Consider the following 21600-nt stretch of genomic DNA (forward strand, 5'->3'; position numbering starts at 1 on the left):
CAGATAAAGATTCAGATGGAGGTGGAGGGGGAAGCAAGTACCTGAAGCCGAGTGCTGCTCGCTCTGCCCCTGGACAGCTGGACCCCACGACAGGCCCTGCCCGGGCTCAGGGTTTGTAGGAGTCGTGGCTGCTCCGCCTGACCCCATCCCTGTGGTCCTGGCTGTGCTGAGCAGTTACATATGAGGAGAACCCTGCTTTCAAGAATGGGTGCTGACAAAAGATTTCATTAAAAACAGGAATTCTGTGAGGCAGCTATGGAAGCCTCATTTGCTATGGATTTTTGTTGCCTGGAAGAGCCAGCCGAGGCTTTCCCAATGGCTGGGCACTTGTTAGGGCTCGCTAGAAAGCAGGGTGTTTCAGCAGTGCAATGTGAGCTCGTATCGTAGTCTCTTGCTGCCAGGCCGCACACGCACCTCTTCCCTCTAGCTGGTGCCTGCCTCAATGAAGCTTCTTACAGAGCCACCAAGAAAGCGCCTTGCTTAGAGGTGACTGAAGCTGGCCACGCTGATCAAAGCACTTCTCAGTAGTGTGATGGAGGCTGCACCTGAACAGGTCCACCCACACGCGCCACTGGTCACCTCGGCTGCAGCCGAACAGCTCTGCCGCAGGGCCAGTCCCACTACCCTGTGGCGAGCTCGGGGCCCCACACAGACACGTCTGTCGCTGAGTGCTTCCCCTCAGCAGCATTTTCCACCCTCACCAAGCCCAACACCTCAGCTCGGCTGCCGGGCCCGTCCGCAGCGTGCCCCGAGGGCAGCGCCTCCCGCTCGGGTGTCGGCTCCAGGCAGCTCCCGCTCACTGAGGGGGGACCAGGAGGCTCCCGCTCAGTCAGAGCGGACCGCGTGGATCCCACTCGGCGTGGGGGGACCGGGTGGATCCCGCTCAGTGAGGGGGGACCGGGTGGATCCCGCTCAGTGAGGGGCGCCTGGAGGCTCCAGCTCGGTGAAGGGAGACCGTGGGGGCGCACACGGCTCCGGGGGAGCCGCCGCCGCCCCGCTGCCCGCCGGCCGGGCCGGGGGAGCCGCCTCGGAGCGGGGCGGCCGCTGGGGCAGGTGCCGCGCGCCGCCCGGCCCGGCCGCTGCCCGCGCGAGGGGCGGAGCGGCGCCCGCCTCCCCACGAGCCGCCGTCGCAGCCGCGGGAGCCGCAGCGGGAGCGGAGGGCGCCGCGGCGCGGGTGGGCGGCCGCCTCCCGCCCCTCTCCCCGCGGGGCCGGGGCACGCGGAGGCGGCGGCCGGCGCGCGCCCGCCCGGGGCAGCTCGCGCGCGGCCGGGCCCCGCTGCCGGCGGCGAGGGGGCGCCCGAGGAGGAGCCCGAGCGCCCCGGGCAGCGGCGGAGAGCGCGCGGGCTCCATGGGCGCCTCACGCCACCATGGTCGTCGCCGCCAACAGCAGCCACCTCTACGGTAACCTGCGGCCCTTCGCCCTGGAGGACCCGCGCGCGCTGGGCGGCGGGAGGATGATCGGCGGCTCGTGGCCGCCGCGCCTCGTGAAGCTCCCCCCGGGCGGGACCCCGCCGGCGCTGCCCACGGCGGGGCCGCCGGCGCACAACGACTCGCAGTGCGGGGAGCACATCCTGAGCTACGGCAGCGTCGAGAAAGTTGTCATCGGCGCCGCGCTCTCCCTCATCACGCTGCTCACCGTGGCCGGCAACTGCCTGGTGGTCATCTCGGTGTGCTTCGTGAAGAAGCTGCGGCAGCCCTCCAACTATCTCATCGTCTCGCTCGCCCTGGCCGACCTCTCGGTGGCCCTGGCCGTGATGCCCTTCGTCAGCGTGACCGACCTGATCGGCGGCGAGTGGATCTTCGGGCGCCTCTTCTGCAACGTCTTTATCGCCATGGACGTCATGTGTTGCACGGCCTCCATCCTCACCCTGTGCGTGATAAGCATCGACAGGTGAGTCCGGCCCGGCCCGGCCCGGCCCGGCCGCCCCGCCGCGCTCCCCGCCGCTCGCGCCGCCGGCCGGCTCCGTGCGCCGTCCCCTAGAGCGCTTCGTGCCCTGGGCAGTCTGAGCCGCTTCTCCCCAGGCTGGAGACAGCAGGATCCCCCCCGCCCCGCTAAATTCGGTGGAGCTTTACGAGCTCGGAGACGACGCAGGAATTGTTTTATACCTCATTAGGTCTTTTATCGCTGTGCTAGTGCAGCTAGTCTCAGGATGCCTACACATCAACGGAGAGAGCCCATTTTTGACAAACTTAGTACTGAGGGAGAAACTACTCCTAAGTGTTTGCCTTTTTCATACTTCTCTAGTCACCTAAAAAAAAATACTACACTTGCTGACATTTACCATCTTCCAAAAGTTATGGGCACTGAAGCAATAGGGAATTCATTTCTAGGACAAGCAACTTATTTCTGATAGTAAAGCCAGGTCTCACTTTCCACCCATATTTCAGCTCTCCTCAGTTGGGGAAGGTCAACAGGTTTCTTTATTCTATGGCAGTCCAATCCTAAAATAATTTGCTGCATGTGTTTTGCCTCCTTCATGGCATCCATCTCATCCTGGGCATTTTAGCATCTAGGGGGAGACAGTTTTCATTATGGCTCAGTAACGAGCAGAAATTGAAGAACCTCCTAACTAGCCTTCACAAGTGGTTTATCCAGCCCAGTATTCTAACAGTCTCCTGTCCTGCGTGCTTCAGAAGGGTTTCTGAAAGATCTCTGCACTTGGTCTCTTCAAAAGAGAACCCAGAGGTTGTTTCTTGCCAAGGAGCACCACAATTTATATTCATTGCAAATAAAGAGTCCCTGCTCTGATGCAATGGCCAACAGTTACCTGAATGCTGGCAAGCATCTTGTAGCAATGAAATCTTCCTGCAGACTTCAGGTGAGTATCCCAGTATTTTCTCTTGCTTTGAAGTTTGCCACCTTTTAACTTAGTTCCAGTTTTGTGGGAGAAGATGAGTAGCCTGTTTTAATTTCCTAGCATTATTATTTGTTTTTCTAACTACTTATTTCTAAGGCAATTGATTTCATTTTTCCATTCCCTCCACACATAAGTGGTTCCATTGTTTGATCGTTCTTGATGGCCATGTCTGAACTCTCCAACTCCATTTCTGGTAACTTTTCTAAGGCAGGTAAACGTAATTCAGCTCTTTTATCCAAGTAGTGTTGGATGACTGATTCACACTGCAGCACTGTAGGTACTCAGTTTTACTCTCTTCCATTTCCAGCTTAAAATTTTAGGCCACAGCTGTATGCTGAATAGAGATTTTAACTGAACTAATTGCAATGATGATCTCTTTCTGTACCTTCTATTCTCCTCATCCTCTTCAAAGAAATACTAACAAGGGATACAGCAATGTACCCTAGAACAAAATGTAGCCTATTCTAAATGACTGATTTTTATTTACAAATACTATTTAAACCAGAATTATTATCCTTTTGTCTTTGCATATTCCTATTTCTATTACCAAATGTTTATTCAACACAATTTCTTCATAACTAATGATTATGTTGTCTACTCCCTACCTGAAGTCAAAATTTGGTGAATCCTGGTGCTCTATTATCTATTATGGATTATCCCATATGATGGATAATAGCATACACGGAACATCTTAATGTGTCTCCCATTAATGGGGAGGCCAGACAGCAATTCATTAGCAAAATGTCTCTATCACTTGGCAATAAAGGATTTTAAAACTCTATAATTTGATTTAAAATACATAATCTTACACTGTTGTAACAGTGGTTCACCAGGCCAAGGATTAGCTTGAGATATTAATATTCTTTGAATACTGAAGATGTAGAAAATATGCAGATCAGAGAAATGATGAAAATTAAACATGTGATGAAATACAACCAATGTAACATTGATTTAGTGGTTCTAGTTTATCTAGAACTGTTCTTATATTTATGTAGTTAGGAAAGCTTTGATTTAGCATTGGGGGAGACATCTCTGCATAGATAAGAACCCCCCCGATAAAGTATTATGTTTGTTATAGCAGCTTGTAAATCATGATGTACATAGTCATTAGAGATTGAAACCACTTTCATGAAAGAGTCCATGGGAATGACAAAAACACTTGTAAATTTTATGTTATCTATGCGGGGAGGTTCTCTGCTGATACAGCCCTTGTAATCCCAGCACAAAGATATAAGATGAACAGATACAGAAGACGAACCAGGAAATCCAGAAGCAGGGAAGAAATGAATGAAATTCACTGTCATCCAGTTTGGCACTGCGTGCCATCTAGATGCACTTAAACCTCGTAGCACGATTGGTAAATGGTTCTGGGGTCACAAGAGAACCATTTGCTCAGGGAGCAGGGTTAAGTTTGGATAAAACTACACATTTTCCAAGCATAACTGTGAATTGGATTGCCACTTGGCTCTTTAGGATAGTCTAGGAAGCCTTTGCTGCCACCAGTGAAGGCTCCCTTGAAGGGAAAGATGAAGCTGTTGAAGGCAGCACAGAGAGGCAATAAATTTCCAGATTTTTAATTTTCAGTATTAAATCTCCAGGTTATCCCTTGAGCAGAGATGTGAATCAGTCCAATGCAGATAGCTGCAAGAATGTCACTGTTGGATCAGTTTGAAGAACAGTTTTAAAAAAACCATTAGGCAAGGTTTGTAAGAGGAGGCAGTATCTTTTATTAGACAAATGAATATAGCTGGTAAGAGAGGCTTTAAGGTCCTTCTGGACAGGATAAACTGAGTAAAATTAAGGGGATTTTTTTCGCGTGCACATTAACATGCTCCTGACCTCAAGCCACTGATAGCCCTAGAGTGCTGGCAGCTGCTGGGCATTCTGTACTTGGAGACACTTTGTGTTACAGCCCTCAGTGCTGGATGCATTTTTAACTGAATTTCTCTAGCAATTGGAAAGCTCTAAAGGATGCAGATTAGCATGGACAGCTCACCAGCTCACAAAAGCATTTTCCTGCATTGTGATGGGCTTTTTTGGTTGCTCTAAGCTCATTCTGTCATGCTCTCACTCCTCCATCTTTTTCTACTCAGGTACATTCTGGGTGACCCATTCCAAGGGTGCCTATTTTCCAGAAACTTCTCAAATAATGCTTTTTCTCCCCCTCCCCCTGTCCAGGGGAAGCAGCATGCTCCTGGATACAGTAGCTAAACACTTCCCTAATTTTACACACACGTAGGTAATACAGAGGCCTACAGCTCGGGAATGGGAGACTTGCATATTAACACAGTGGAACAGTGTCCCATGTCACTTCAGAAACCCATAATTTCTTAGAAGGGCACGAAAGGGATGAATACAGGATTAGGCATCAAAATTCAAATGTCTATTTTCCCTACCCTGTTTCTAAGCATAGGTTACAGAATAGGATTCTCATACACAAAATTATGTTTTTGAATTTGCATTTTAATTTATCAGATAAGTATAAATGTTTAAGGGCAGGCTTAGTTTGTGAAAAGTGCTCTTGAGGACAGGGATTTGCAAGTCAAAGAAAAATCTTCTTTTTAAAAGTATCTGAACAGAATTGCTAGTAGTTGTTAAACTGGTTCTATTCTTAAGCTGTACGAACTGTGGTGAGATTGCAAAGTATGTGCTCACGTACTGATGCAGGAATCTCTAATTTTGTACAGGATGCATTAAGAAAAAGTCTTACCTGAATTATGTCTTTTATATAGCCACAGTAGAGATTATTCTAGAAAGGTCATGTTGTTATCCACAAAGAACTACATTTCATGGAGACCATAAGATAGTGCCCATAATAACATCAAGATATGGATTACTGCATTTTTTTTTCACATCATCTCTTCTTACTCCACAAGATGAAAACTTCACAGATCTCCATAAGAATGAAAAACACATTTCTCACTTTGCTAATTTCATAGGGATGAAACAGGCAGCTTAATCACTGGAAGTCAATATTACCTTCACTGTACTCTCTGTTCACCATGCAGGGTAGCTCTGGAGAAAGGCAGCAGGTGCACAGACTTTGGCAGGATAGTTGTCTCTCAGTGAATGATAACCTACTTCAAGCATTTCTTATTACTGTTTGTTTGTTTTTCCTTTAATGCTCTGCTCTTTTGACTTCAAATACATAAATTATACCAAATTTGGATTCCTTTAAACTTATGAGTGAGCAAAATTTAGAAGTGAATTGTAAGGGGAGGATGCAAACCACATCTTGGTGGGTGAATAAGTGTCTGAAGGGAATTAATTGCATTTAAACTGGTGTGGTTTGCCTGCTGATTCATCATGTTCTTCTTCTGACCCAAGATAGCTACAGAAATCCTGTTTTGGAGATTATCCACTGAATAATTGCATAAGTAGCAATTTTTAATTCAATTTAAAAATAACTCTTTGGCTTAGAAAGTAATAAAGAACATAACTACTCAGATACAGTTTAAGAATTATAACAGTTTCCCCACACCCACACAAGTCATTAAATACTTTCTGGAGAACTTTTCCAGTGTGTGTCTAAGCCAACATTAAATGAGTATTATAACATCCATTAAATTGATGAAGATTTAGGATTTATACCCAAATGATACACAAGCATGACTTCTTGTTGTTCTGGAGCTTTTTATACACAAGGATTGGCTTTCTCTCCTGTCCCTGGTTGGTATCTTTTGCCATGCTCCAAATAAGTGTGAGTATTTACGCATCACCTTAGAATTCGTCGATCATGAAATTCACATTTCCTTGATGCATGCTTGGGAACTGAGGAGGCCAAGTGCCTCATAGGAAGGATTTAAGACTACACCCAAATAAGGATTTAAGCACTTCAAATAGACTCCAGGCATCTACATTCTGCCTAACTCCAAAACTGGAAATGGTGACCTGAGAACACTGTCAGTAATTTCTTAAACTGAGTGGCACCCAAGAGCCCTGTATGGCTCTTTGTTTGGTATGGACAATTTTATTATGCATTTAGGCTGAGGGCAGAAATGGCTGCAGTCTGCTCTGCCAGCCATGCTCCGTTCACAAAATACTTGTAGTGTATATAGATATATAGATTGCACTAAAAATGTTTCATGTAATACATTCTGGATCTAGAATATAGAGACCCACCTGCAGTGTCCCCCAAAAGATTTTATTCACTCTCTATGACCTGTATCATACTGCAAGAGTTCCTACCATTGCTGGGGATGACTCAGATGTACTCGTGTCCTTGTAGTTCCCGTGGACCAGTGCCAGCTGGTTCTTTGCTCCCTTCTAGGAATATGAGATTTGTGGATTCTCATTTCTAGGTTTTATTTAGGGAACCTTCATCCTTGTTATGAAAAATGTGCAGCATATAGACACATTTACATTTAAGTTTCCTAACTATAGTGATATAAATGTGAAGTAGGTTCCTTCATACCTTTGCAAAATTTAGGTCCAGTTGTCTTACAAACATTGGTGGCTGTAATGTCACTGAAGGCTTGAGAAAAGAAGAAAACTTCTGTTTACACATAACTGAAATTACTGAAGGATCAAGAAAAAGCTGAAAGGAATTGTAGATAAAATATGTGATGCAGTTTCTGCAGTTAAGGTGTCTATCGTGGAAGAAAGTTTTGTGATCGGCACAGCAGCTTGTTCCTATGCACCACCACCACAAGAGCCATTCTTTCCACTGCTAAACCCAGAAACAAATGTACACTAACCCTGTAAATAACTGTCTAGCTGATTGAAAATGCCAACAGCAATGTACACTAATAAAGAAAAAACAGGTATTTTTATTCTTTCTTATGTAGTTTTTCTAGTTTAGTCAACGTTCTTCATTTGAATTGTTCTACTTTGTTTCTGCAGAGAATTTGTTACTGAACATTTCTTCATTCTCTCTTTTATTTTCATTGAAAAGAGACATGACACTAATTCTTGCTCCAAGATACCGAGATGAAGAAGCTGAATTGGAAGTTGAATGCACTTTTAAGTAATTTGTAGCAGGGCAATGTCTATCCCTCACTGAAAGCCAGCTCCTTAAGCATGAACGAAGCGGGGCTGTGAAGCTGTGCTAACAAGATCACGCTGGTTCCTGAGGCGTCCCTATTCACCTTTCCTTCCATCGTGAGGCAGACTGGAAAAGATGCCGTTACTAAAATTGTACCTGCTCGAGGCAATAGCAGCTACTTGGTTATGTCTTTGCACGGTCGTTGTTCTTAATGGCTTGACACCAGATACATGCTGGAGAGAGGATATAGAATCATAGAATCACAGAATGTTTAAGGTTGGAAGGGACCTCTAGAGATCATCTAGTCCAACCCCCTGCACACGCAGGGTCACCTAGAGCACGTGGCACAGGACTGCGTCCAAGCGGGTTTTGAAGATCTCCAGAGAAGGAGACTCCACAACCTCTCAGGGCAGCCTGTTCCAGTGCTCTGTCACCCTCACTGTTAAGAAATTTTTCCTTAAGTTCCTGTGGAACTTTTGATGTTTCAGTTTCTGGCTGTTTCCTCTAGTTCCGTCCCTGGCCACCACTGAAAAGAGGCCGGCACCATGCTCTGCACTCCCTCCCTTGAGGTACTTATAGACACTGATCAGATCCCCTCTCAGCCTTCTCTTCTCCAGGCTGAACAGGCCCAGCTCCCTCAGCCTCTCCTCATAGGGCAGATGTTCCAGGCCCCTGATCATCCTTGTGGCCCTGCGCTGGGCTCTCTCCAGCAGCTCCACATCCCTCTTGTACTGTGGAGCCCAGAACTGGACACAATACTGCAGATGTGGCCTTACCAGGGCTGAGTAGAGGGGCAGGATCACCTCCCTCGACCTGCTGGAAACGCTCTTCTTAATGCACCCCAGGATCCCATTGGCCTTCTTGGCCACGAGGGCACACTGCTGCCTCATGGTCAACTTGTCCACCATGACACCCAGGTCTTTCTCCGCAGAGCTGCTCTCCAGAAGGTCGGTCCCCAGCCTGTACTGGTGTCTGGGGTTATTCCTCCCCTGGTGCAGGACCTTGCACTTGGCCTTGTTGAATTTCATGAGGTTTTTCACCGCCCAGTTGTCCAGTCTGTCCAGGTCCCTCTGGATGGCAGCGCAGCCCTCTGGGGTATCGGCTACTCCTCCCAGTTTGGTATCATCAGCAAACTTGCTGAGGGAGCACTCTGTGCCTTCATCCAGTATATAGTGAATATATATATATATATGCAGTATATAGTGATTAAAAGATAATCTGACAAACAGATGAGCTCTTCTGTAAATGCTAGAAGACTCTGGAATAAGGTAGAGATCCTTCTACCACCACAGCAAGTAAAGGCTTAGCAGATTAGAAGTGGGTTTTTTTTCTAACCATTTTAGCCATATTCACTTTAGAAATGCTTAGATTTGCTAGACGCGGCTGAGGGAGGCTGCTTACAAGTATTTGGAGAGAGCAAATTAAGAACTTTGATGTGCATGTGTTAAGGTCAAGAATCATTTGAAAATTTCATTACTTTGAGTGACTTAAAGGGACACTTTGTTCCTTAATTGACTTTTGAGCAGTATTCATCATTACGGTGTTTATATTTGTAAATTGTTTTGCATAGTGGATGTATTTATAGCATGCATTGAAATGACTTGCTGATGACTGCATCCAAGCTAGCTGCGAGGACAAGGAGCTCTTGCTGAACTTGGCTGTTTCTGCAGTTGTGGAGACCTTCCAGTGATGCAGACCAGCTCCTGTACTTGGCACAGCAAAACAATCTTTGGTGCCGATAACATTATTTTATTATTATTTTTTACCAAAGTTTGCAATATTTGGATATCTTTGTTTATTATGTTAGGAAAAATGGCTTTTTGTGCTGTGTTATATAAGAAACATATCTAAGGATGTACTTGGATTTAATATTTATAATTTTGGAAAGTTCATTTTTAAAACTTTTTTGAGAATGAGATTTTTCTTTGTAGTAGAGAAAAAATATTCAAGTAATTTCATATTTTCTCCCTTAAGATTATCTGATAGATTCCAGATGTTTATTTGTTTGATACTTTTGTACAACTGTGTTTGAGATAAATGGAAGGAATAATCAAATTCTATTTTAGTCTGTATATTTTATGTACCAACATTTGAGTGAGTGCGTACAGCCTCCTGCTGCAGTACCAGTGGCAGCACAGGTTGCTAATTTGTACTTTTTCACAAATCTTAATTAATCAATAACTGATGGAGGTTTCTGAGGTCTTTCTTCACACTCAGTTTTCCCTGAGTCACCCTAGCAGGAGAATGCGATACATGAAGCAGTTCAACTTGCCCATTAGTTCATTCTCTCAGCTTTAGAGATCTGTTTCACAAACAGCAAAGAATATTCCATTTCCTTTATCTTCTTGGAGAAGGGACATGGGTTTTTTTCTTGCCAAGGAAAAAGTTATTCCAGCATTCCTTTTCAATCATTTCTTACTATAGGAGTTCTGGTTTGCCAAGGTTTCAGCAAAATCAAAGCTCTAGTCATTCCTCCTGTTAAGCACAGTTTTAGGTCTCCTTTCGCTCAGATTGACACAGCCAGGTTGGCAGCTTCCTTGTGGCAGGTCTGCTGCCGCGCTTGGTGTTTCGCAGTGCCCGCTCTGTGGATGGGCTGCTGCTGCTGCTGCGGCGGGAACGCTTCCCATCTAACCTGTTCTCCTGGACAGACATGGCCCGGGCAGAGCCGGCAAGCTCCCGAAGGAGGCCGAGCACCGCGTCGGCTCCAAACGCCAAGGATGCACGTTGGCTCTGCCGGCGTAATTCAAAGCTCAGTTGGAGCTAGATCATAAGCCTGAGGCAAATACTTGGTCTTGTAACAGACATCAGATGTTATGGCTCTTCTAAGTATAGCCAAGAAAACTCGATTATGGCAAAAAGATGACTATTTCCTCAACCAAAGAAGGGATAAGACATCTACCTTTCGGTCTCTGTGATCATGAAGACTCCTATGAAATGAGTTTGTGAATATTATTACACGACCCCCCCCTTTTTTTTTCTGAAATTCAAAGGTTGACTCTCTTGCCTATAAGCAATAATGAAAAATGAAAATGATTTAACAATTTGGAATCATTTGCCCAAATTAAGGGTGTGCATGCATAAAACCAGCCCCAATGTTAAAATCAGGGTAGAAATCTTCAGTTACAGAGTTAAAGATACAGGAGTTTTCATAGCTTATTTGCCACAACACACACGCCCCTCTCTTGTTGACTTCAGCAGTGGGTATGTGCCTATAGGCTTATATAGGCATCTGGAGAGAACTTGTCTCTGTTTTGTTTGAACTATTATAATGGAATTAAGGAAGGAGCACGCAGCATCTTTGCTTTGCTATACCTATCCATTTATCCACAAAGTTTTATATAGAATATTTACACTGATTGCTATTTTTCACATATTGGTGGTTCCAGAAAGATTAGCATGTGCACAAGTCAGATAATGAATCTTAGCAATAAACAAGTTCTCTGGCTAATGTTGACTGTGCTATTGCAGCTCCCATAAAGAACTGGTACTTGCAGGGAAATGAAATCTGTACTGAGCTTCTGTGCTTATCCTGGCCAAGGAGGGAGGCCAGGGCTATTATTATCTTGTATAGTTATTCCACTGCAGAATGGTCATAATTTGGTTAAAAAAGTAAAAGCAAGGAGGACCATTACAAAAACTTTTTGTTGTTGTTCTTTTTTTTGTTTTAAATAATGAGAAACAAGGGTGAAGGCTATTCTTAGAGGTACATTGTATCTTGGTGAAAAAAAAGCTGGCAGCAAAGTCCTTCCTGAGATATGTCAAGGAAATGGGTGGTTTTTTTTCAGTGCTGTTAAAAACTCAAAGCCAAGTTTTTTAGCTCAGGGAAATGTTAGTTAAAAATAAAACCAGGGGCAAGTTGGTTGTTTACCCTTGTTTACCTATTTTTTTTTTAATGTTCCTTTAAGGAGTCTGGGGGAAGTAGAAGGGACAACCCTGTCCTTCCCGGCTGCCACTGGCCCTGCGGCCTGTGACCAGGAGGGGAGTCTGAAGAGAGGAGCAACCAGCAGTCAGGCAGTTTTTAATGGCAGTGGAAGAGCTTCCCAGGGATCGGGGAGCCTTGGCAGAGTTTGCTGCAACTCACAAATGTCACTGATTTGGGGAAAGCCAGAGATGGTAGCAAAGGCTTGTGTGCAAGGGCACAGCAGCTGTGGAGGGTGTGCACAGATCTCTCTACTTCTATCTTGCCTGGTCGTGATGAGTTTTCTCTAGCAGTTTCAGTGGGAGATGTGGCCAGTTGCCCCTGTGAGATAAACAGAGCCCTGGATACAGAGCTTTCTCCAAGCACATTGTTTCTACCTGTTCGCTTTTAATTCGGGATGCTCTAGAGACTAGCAGCAAAGGATTTCAACATATGGTTTGCAGTTCCCTGGAGAGGGACACAGAAGGAACTGTGGAAAAAAACAAGGCTGTGGGCAGTTTTCTAGTTAGAGGGCTGTTCCCACAGTAGAAAATTCAGGGGCTTGCAAAGCAGAGCAAAGAACACTGGTCTAGAAGATTTGTTCTCGTAACTGTTATTTAGAAGTTGGCCATAGATATAGAAATTAGAAGACAGAAATGGAAGAAATGAGCACACGTAATGGAAGTATACACTTCTATCTGAACTTACTGTGTAAGTTACAACATAGCTGTTATTATCAATACAAGCCATGAAAACATGTTGTGATTGTTACCAAATATTTCAGATAGACTGTTAAATTTGCCAGAAGAATTTTCTGTAAACAGTTCTTTATGTGGGTGCTAAATTTTGCTTATTTGCTGTAGAAATAGACATTTAACAAATACTTGAAATACTGAATCCTTGAACAAAGACCTAGTGTGTTATCTGGCCACAAAATTACATGGATATATTTATACCTGTGCCCCAAAACAGCTGCTGACAAGATGCAGAGCTTTTCTTTAATAGTCTAGTGAGATATTTTGATGCTAAAAATAATGCAGCTCCATCTCCAAAGACTTTTTTTTTTCTTTTTTGCTTTGTTATGCACTTTAGCTTTCTTTTGCCTTAAGAATCTGCAATTGGAAACCCACTTCTTGGCACAAACAGTTTTATCAACAGTGCTGATTTCATCACCCAAGAGCCTATTGTCCCATATTGAAAAGCTATTTTTGCTATATGAGTTTGGCCATTTCTTGGACAAAAGCTTCCTTTTTTTCAAAAATCACCCAAATTAAAATGGCACAGTGAACTGTTTGCCTACGAATAAAATAATGCAAATGGAGTGCTTAACATTCCCAAAAGCTGGTACTTAACATTAAGCTCATGTTCTCCTGCCTAGGTGCTGACACCAAGGGAGCATCTTAGCAAACATGTCCAACACTTACAGCCCCGGTGAGCTCCCAAGGTGTGCAGGCTCTCGGCCGTGGTGATCCATCCACCCCGATGCCAACGTTCTGCTCCTAAATTCAAATACACATTTGAAGATACTGGCTTGCCAATGAGAATTGAGATTATTGGAAACTGTAAGCACAGGAACCAACCTTGGGTGTTTTAGTCTTTATCCACACATGGTTTGATGTGACCCCACCTCAGAAGGACCTGAGTGGTGCCAAGGTGCTGCAGGGAAAAGCAAAGGCAGCCTCACCAGGAGGCAAGAGGAAGGGCTGCCTTCTGCTCAGCCCACTCACTGCACCCTACTTGTGTGCTGTGGCATCCACAAATCAGCAGGGAGGGCTGCGGTACCTAGTAAGCCCCGAATCCATGAGTATGCAATAATGGCAAAACAGCAAGTAAAGGAAAATAAATGACTGGCTAGGTTTGGGGCAGGAATCACGGTAGTATCTTTTGGTAAGTTCGCAATACAGAAGTTCCTGTTAGAAAGGCCTGTGAGCCTGTCTAAAAGGTTCTTGAAATGCAGTCTGCAATTTGGTCTGATCTGTTGCCTTCTCTCCATGATACCTTCTGTTCCTCTGCCTCCCATTCCACAACAGGTCATAATTTATGTCTTTATTTCATATTAGGAGGTGAGACACACTTTCAATACTGGAAAGGACAAGCTACTCCAGAGAGTGCATATTTACAAAACAGTTGGTATGGCAGTGGGTCAGAATGCATGTTCTGTTATCAAGGTATTTTTGAGTATTTTATGGGATCAGGATGATTTTTGTAAAATTTCACTTTGGAAAATAATAAAATTAGAATGATTTTCCAGTGATGCCCACTGCTGGTTATTTCAGAACAAACTGTTACAGTTCATTTGCTTTCATGGAAAAAATAGGACTCACTGCACCATGTTTTACTCAGTCAGTGTAAGATTAAAAAAAAAAAAAAGCAAAATGAAAAACCCAAAACCTTTTTGCAATTGTCCTTTACGAAATTCAGAATGAAGGCCAATTTTAAATCTTTCCTGAAACACAGTGAGGCTCTGTGCATCCTTCACTCAGCCCTGCTAAATACCTGCCAGCAGGTGCCTCTGAGCAGAGAGCTTTCCTCCTTTCCAGCCACTGCGCAGAGCTGTGCCTGGCATGGCCGAGTTGCTCATACTCTGGGACTCACCACAAACTCCCTCCCTCCTTGTATTTTTTTATTGACTCAGGTCTTACAAAACTTTACTTTGCTTGCTGCTGTTTGGATTATTCACAAGTACAGCATCATGGACAATTTGTCAAGAAAAGCACATTTGTCTTTGAGGAGATGCAATATCCTTTTCCTTTTTCATCTTGTATTTTCATGAAACAGAATTACTTAGATACTTTGGCACCTCAGTTAGAGGACTCAGAGTCCTAAAGCTGCCATTTCTCATTTTTATTTTGGTAGCAAGCTTTCTTCTTGCTTTCAGACTGATCTGCATCGAAAGTTCCTCTCAGAGAGGACTGTGTTAGTTTTTCAAGTATGTTTCACAGTGAACTGTAATGACAGTATTTTAGAAACGCTTTTGTGGCAAGGACTGAAGTTAAAACCCCAGGTGCCCACCTCCTAGGAGCAGCATGTACCTCTGGCTGACATTCCCACAGTTAATATCATAGAGCAACCCGGACTCTGTAAGACAATACAAGATGCTTTGTGCATCCAGTAGCATTAGAAATAAGGCTTCTAAATAAACCTGCTATTACAGTCTTAGATTTTCCTTTGCACACTAACACAGTTTATCAGTTTTCTGCCTTTTTTATCCTCTGAACTTGGGCTAAAAGGTTAAGCCTGAGGTGAACATTTAAAATATTTACCCACCCGACACACAGCAAAGTTTTTGTGCAACTCTGACAAATTCAGATCTGCCTTCAGAGAAATCCAACTATGACCAAAGGCAAAGATGTCTGAGTAGATTAGTTAGTTGGATATAGAGATTCACCTGTAACTATTTTATAGGGTTCAGCAGGGTTCTTGCAAAGTCAGTCTCAGGGAGAAGCAAAGAAGAGAATTTGGAGCAAATCCTTTCACTACCAGATTTTTCCTGTCTCAGCAGAGGCTGGAAGACCCAGAAAGGGGAGGGAGAAGGAGTATTCCCCAGGGTGTTGTCCTTAAGTGCTTTGTCTGTAGATACTATGTTTAAATTGCTTGTACTCAAGGAAGGAAGAGAGGGGACATAAATATCAAAACATTTAAATAGCTATTCCCTGAAGATACTTTGTTTTAGTATAGTGGTGTTATCAGTGTAATTTTTCTTTTCATTCATTGCTTATACTATGGAAGTTTCTGAAACACTTCACTTAATTGTACTAAGATATCAGTCATCATTTTCCAGTTAAAGTTGTAGGAGGCTTTCATTTTGAAACACCATTATAACTTTCAAAATAATTCCTTTTAAGCTGATGTTTAGTGTCAACCCAAGCATGACTCATATAGTTAAGTTGGAGAAAATCACCTTAGCCATTTCTGCATTACAGGAGTCTGACAAGAGGTTTTTTCTTTTTTTAAAATGACATTTTTCATAGCTTTAAAATCCAACCCCCACACGTTTTAGTTGCAGCTATCTGGTAGCTTACCTCAAGAAATACAGAAAGAACGAGTTAGACAACCAAAGCACTAATCTAGGCCCGCGGTGCCGCCGCAGTCAACGTTTATGGGTTTCTTTGGTGATGCTGAGCAGGCCGGCAAGCTGCGTTTAGGCTGAAGGCGTGCACGGGCCTGCAGGCCTGGGCCGTGCAGACCACGAGCGGCCTCCCTGCTCACTAACACGTGTCTGTGCCCGCGTCTGGGAGAGCCCCGGGCTGGGAGCAAACACACTGCCATCTCTGTAACAGCTACCCGACTGTCTGCACCAACGGGGCATCCCGACACGGCGGCCGGCCTGGTGGTTGTCTCCTGGCACGTCTCCTGCGGCCTGGCCGAAGCTGAGAGGCTGGCTGGGATCACGAGCGCTCGTCTGTGCCAAAGGACACCATGGAGGGGTATAGGAGAGGAGACAGATGTGTTCTGTGTTAATATGTTTGAGTTTGGGAACTAAAACCTCAGCTGAAGGCAGTAAGGTAGGAAAAAGTATTCATTAAAAGTGCCATATATGCTTCCGAGCAAAAACCTGAAATCTTTATTAGCTTCGGGGATGCCTCTGAGCATGAAGGAATAAGGAGAAGTAAAATGGGAAGAAACCTGAAAGACAGTGGGCTTTTTCAGTTCCTAATCTGCAAAATATATTCTTTCTCTCCATTCCTCTGCTCTCTTTTGCTCAGGAACTGCATCTATAGAACACAGCAGGGATTTCATCTCAGCTGGTGCTTCAAGAAACCACACATTTGCTTAAAGACATTGTGCTCCACAGCAGGGACAAAGCAGTAAACAAAACTTTTTCTATCAGCAAACATCAACTGTCTGGAGTGCTTTTGTCTATCTCCAAGTTATCCCAAGACATCCAGCTCTTGTCTGCTAAACTGGATAGCCCATTGGATCCAGTCACACTCAGGGACTTGGGACCTTATGTGCAGTTTTATAACTAGTTCAACCAGCTGAGCAAAGGGATCATCAAAGGCGCTAGATTCTCTAATCACACAGACATCCAGCAAGAGATCACATTAAAACCCAGCTTATGGCAAACAGTTCAATTGAACAGTGAAGCTTATTGTACAGGAGAGAGGGCTGCTTGGGGGTAAAGATCCAAACACGTTAACTCCCCATAAATGAAGGGCCACCCTGACATGACTGCCAGTACCAAAGCATTCCTCCCCAGTGTCTGAAACAAGAAACAAGAAACTGAAACAAGAACAGAGCCCAACATTTCTACTCCAGTGTCTCACCAGCACCCATTAGCTTCATCCCGTCCATTCACTAACTGCAAGTTACAAGCCAGTTAAATACTGACAGAAAAAGTGAACTAATTAAAATGTAATTCTACCTACAAAGTACACTGAGCCCAGTAAAAAGCAGTTTCATTTGTGTGCTTCAAAAACAGCATAAGTGATCCCTGCATCACGATACATTAAATTTGTTTGTGGGTTGCAGAGGGCTCAAGAAGTTTTAAAACTCTTAGCTGTTAGATTTTCTATTACTCTGTGACTTTACTCTCAGTGAAGAGCAAATCCTCTTCCTGTTTTTCCCATTTTATTAACCAAATAGAACATGCAGTGCAGTAAGTTTTTGGACACAGAATCCAAAATTTGTCTTTCTTATTACCCTTTTCTTCCTTTTGTTAAAGTTGATAGAGCTGTACTTGTTAATTCTCAGTTTGCCTCATTTGTTTTCGAGATATTTGAGAAGGTTGGGAGACTAGACGCATTCATTTCAAAGTTCCCAAAATAGCTATAAACACTTCACCACTTTTACAACCTAAATATTGCAGATGTATTTGTCTTTCCCACGTGAGAACAAACACAAAGAAAAGAAAAAGAACTATGGAAAAAAAATCAGGTTCAATCCACAAAAATTAAATGTCATGCCTGGTAACCTTGAATTCTACCAAATCTGGCCCTGCTGCTTTCTCTTAACTATGGTTGGAGGAGGAACTGGCATCTTCTTCTGCATCTATAGAAGCCACTAATCACTTCAGCTGCAAATAGAGAGTTAGTGAAATGAAGATGATGAAAAAGGTCATCCTGAAAGGTTTCTGGTGATAACTGACTACATGAACTACCTTTGTGGTAATGCAGATAAAACAGACCATTTCACACAATTCCCTAGGTTGAAGAATAGTCTTATTTTGAGCTTTTTGAGGCAGTAAGGCCTCAAGATAGTATATATTTTTGGAATGATATGTTAGTTTAGCTGTTTACCTTTAGCTATCTTTGTAAGGTAATCATTAGAGATTAAGCATAAAACAGATATTTTTATGAGGAGTTTGACATAATACTTCAGAAAATCATGAGTTCGTTAAGTCTTGGACACTCTCTAGTGTATTAGACAACAGTGATGATTTACATTATTTTGAAGTTGCAACTAAATTTTCAAGGGTAATGCATTTCATCTGTGGAGATAAGAAGATAAAGACACTTCCTTCATTAATGCCTCTCTGTCTGCTTACTTCTTTTCTTGGCATACTGCATTTAATAAAAACGGGTAAGACAGAGGATGCTGGTGTATTTTTATGTTAATTAGTGTATTTTAATTTCAAATAGCACTTTGTGGAGCTCAGATAGCTTCCCCAAAAATGGTGTCAGTGCAAAACTAATGAATTTTAATTCTTTTCAGTATATTTCTGCTTTCATGAATTCTTTTTGTTATATTCTGATGCAGCAGAATGCACCAGTAGGCACTCAGAGGGTGCACCCCACAGATCTGATTTTTTCAGAAATCTAATTTAGCGGTTTTAGATGTATAAGGAAGATCACCTCATAATCACGCTGTTTTTAATGACCAAATGCATAATAACTAGAAAAATATCTGTCTCAGGAAGATGGACCAATCTTTTTTTTTTTTGAAGATTCTTTAAAACAACACATTTTAGGAAGCTTTTTGCATCCATGATATGTTTAACTCATTTGTGGCTAGATCATGCCGTTCTCACACAAATGCTAAGTGTGCAGAGCTGTACTTGAGCTCCCAACTCATTAGTGGTAACACACAGTTCAGGCCAGTGAATCCACGGAGCAGAATTTGCCTGGGACTCTACGCCAGGGCCAAGGCCTCCAGGAGCAGCTGCCTGCCCCTGTTCTAATGCAAAGGATGAACGAGGCATAGCCTTTTTTTTTTTTTTTTTTTTTAACAACATGGTCCAGGCTCACACATGGCACTGCTAGAATCCCAGCCAATTTTAACACGTGTTCTTCGCTCCTGGCCCTGCAGGCACCGCTGCAATCAGCTCGTGCGCTGCTGGGAAGAGGGCACCACAGCCGGGGCCTGGCTCCTCTACCCAACCTGCCCCATCAGTCACGTATCAGTGATGTAGCTGAGACTCAGCAGAGCAGGAAATCGTCTGTCTTTTTATTTGCACGACTGTAACATACCTGAGTTCTTATATAAAGCAGTAGCACCAGCCATAATTTACTGCATTGCAGTAAAAATAATAATAATAATAAAAAATCAACACTACAGCACTCTACAGATACCCATGTTGTGATGTGCTGGGTACTCACCGATACCAAGCAAGGACATTCTTATCACATTACAGCCTTTCTTGTTTGTAGCCTACTCAAACCTTCATTTTTGACCAAACGTAGCTACATCTTAAAGCAAAAGTTTGCTTTAGTGTCTGATAATTCTTATATATAATGCTTACATATAATGCTTATAAGCACCAAAGTGAAGCGCACTGATTTTTCTTCCAAATTCTTCCTTTTGGTGGGACAAGGAAATAACAATCTGAGGAAGTTAGTGGGAATTTACAGATCAGCTCCAGTTGAGCAGAATACAAATTTTGGATAAAAATGTGAGATGGAAAAGTCATCCATTTCTGCCTAAGAGAAACCTCTCATAGGTAGAGAGGAACTACAGAAAACTTCTGTAGCTGAGAGAAAACACAAAACTAGAATATTGCTGTCCATCTATATAGGGCAACAGTGGTAAACATTTTATTGGGACAGAACGTATATTTTTAAGCTCTTACAGTTTAGGAGTTTTAGAAGCCATTAGACCTGCCCTCTCCTCCCCCCAAACCATAGCAAACTTAACATTTTTTTCTTATGAGTTTCCAATTATTTATCATTCTAAACTTAGCTTGGTAAAACCAAGCATCTTCTCCAGTCCTCCTGAACTGACATTGTGATGGATTATCATTTAATACACTAAAAGTCTGAATGTTGAAGTAGTGTCATTTCTTTCAAATTAAGAGATAATAAAAGGAATTATAGTAGTGCTGAGATAATCTACTCTTGATATAAGTTTGCAGTTTGCTGTTCCCGCATGAAACATGAAAGTAAGAAAGACAACTCATCATCTCAGTTTAGTGCCTGGGATCTTTGTAACAGATGAATAAGTAAGATGAATGGAACCACTTGTTTAAATTGACACATGAACTCAATACAGAAAGTAATATGGTTTGTGGGTAAGCACTTATCTATACCAGGACTTCATCAGACAGTCAAATCAACATTAGGTTTCAGTTTCCTTAATAATCAAAAAATAAATTATTATTTTTAGCCAAGCATCTTGATTTTTATGGTAAACTCCGTGAAACGACTTTATCAATGAACCAGAGCATCAGATAGTAACTCTTACGTTACTGTTGCAGGTACCTAGGAATAACCAGACCCCTCACATATCCTGTGAGGCAGAACGGGAGGTGCATGGCCAAGATGATCCTGTGCGTGTGGCTCTTATCCGCCTCCATCACGCTGCCGCCGCTCTTCGGCTGGGCCCAGAACGTCAACGATGAAAAGGTTTGCTTGATCAGCCAAGACTTTGGCTACACCATTTACTCCACTGCAGTCGCCTTTTACATTCCCATGTCGGTGATGCTTTTCATGTACTACCAGATTTACAAAGCTGCTAAGAGGAGTGCTGCCAAACACAAGTTTGCTGGTTTTCCCCGGGCAGAAGAAATAGAAGGAATATCTGTGAATGGAGTTATTAAACTGCACAAAGAATCTGAAGAATGTGCTAATTTTTCACGACTCCTTAAGCATGAGAAGAAAAATATTTCCATTTTTAAAAGAGAACAGAAAGCTGCCACTACCCTTGGAATTATCGTTGGGGCTTTCACTGTGTGCTGGCTGCCATTTTTCCTGCTCTCAACTGCCAGGCCCTTCATCTGTGGCACAGCGTGCAGCTGTATCCCGCTGTGGGTTGAAAGAACATTTCTATGGTTGGGTTATGCCAACTCTCTCATCAACCCTTTTATATACGCCTTCTTCAATCGGGACCTGAGGACAACGTACCGCAACCTCCTGCAGTGCCGGTACCGGAACATCAACCGGAAGCTCTCGGCCGCGGGCATGCATGAGGCTCTGAAGCTTGCAGAAAAGCCAGAATTTGTCCTGTGAGGTTGCTTGCCCTTTATTAGGATAATTTATTGTTTTAATCACATTAACTTGTTTCTGCAAATTTGAAAGAAGGGTTATTGGAAGAAAAAGCATTCCTGAGTGCTCTTAACACAGCCATCAAGAAACGGGAAGGTAGGAGGTAAATTCCTGCACAAGGCATGGGCCGTAATGAACCTGGAGAAAGCAGAAGATCATCTAATGCATCTGGGTGTAAGGAAATGGCACTTGAGTACTGGATACCGGGGAGGGGAAGGAGGAAAGGTGCTGCAGGGTGTCTGAGTGAGGAAAGAGGCATGTTGGCCTGACCCTTTTGTTTGGTCCTTGGCCCCAAACAACTCCTAGTAGCTCTCGATATTGGATGCATCTTGTATCCTAGAAATTTTTGCTGTAATAAAGACCTGAAAATGCTGAAGAGTTCAGTATAACTCACTGCTTTCCACTTTGTTATTAGAGAAATAAACCATTTAAGATGAAGCT

At 43.5% G+C, this 21600-nt stretch overlaps 1 protein-coding gene across 1 annotated transcript; it reads left to right on the top strand.

Moving 5' to 3' along the window:
* The first annotated feature begins 1367 nt into the window (after window positions 1–1367).
* On the top strand, window positions 1368–21397 carry HTR7 (5-hydroxytryptamine receptor 7). Its single transcript, XM_088528736.1, has 2 exons — window positions 1368–1891; window positions 20373–21397. The coding sequence occupies exons 1-2, from the start codon at window positions 1368–1370 to the stop codon at window positions 21121–21123; spliced, it is 1275 nt and encodes a 424-aa protein (XP_088384862.1). The 3' UTR covers window positions 21124–21397.
* The last annotated feature ends 203 nt before the right edge of the window (window positions 21398–21600 follow it).

The sequence above is a fragment of the Tinamus guttatus genome, unplaced genomic scaffold, assembly GCF_059628265.1.
Source record: "Tinamus guttatus ecotype Peru unplaced genomic scaffold, ASM5962826v1 Tinamus_guttatus_pri_ptg000314l, whole genome shotgun sequence".
Taxonomy (NCBI): domain Eukaryota; kingdom Metazoa; phylum Chordata; class Aves; order Tinamiformes; family Tinamidae; genus Tinamus; species Tinamus guttatus.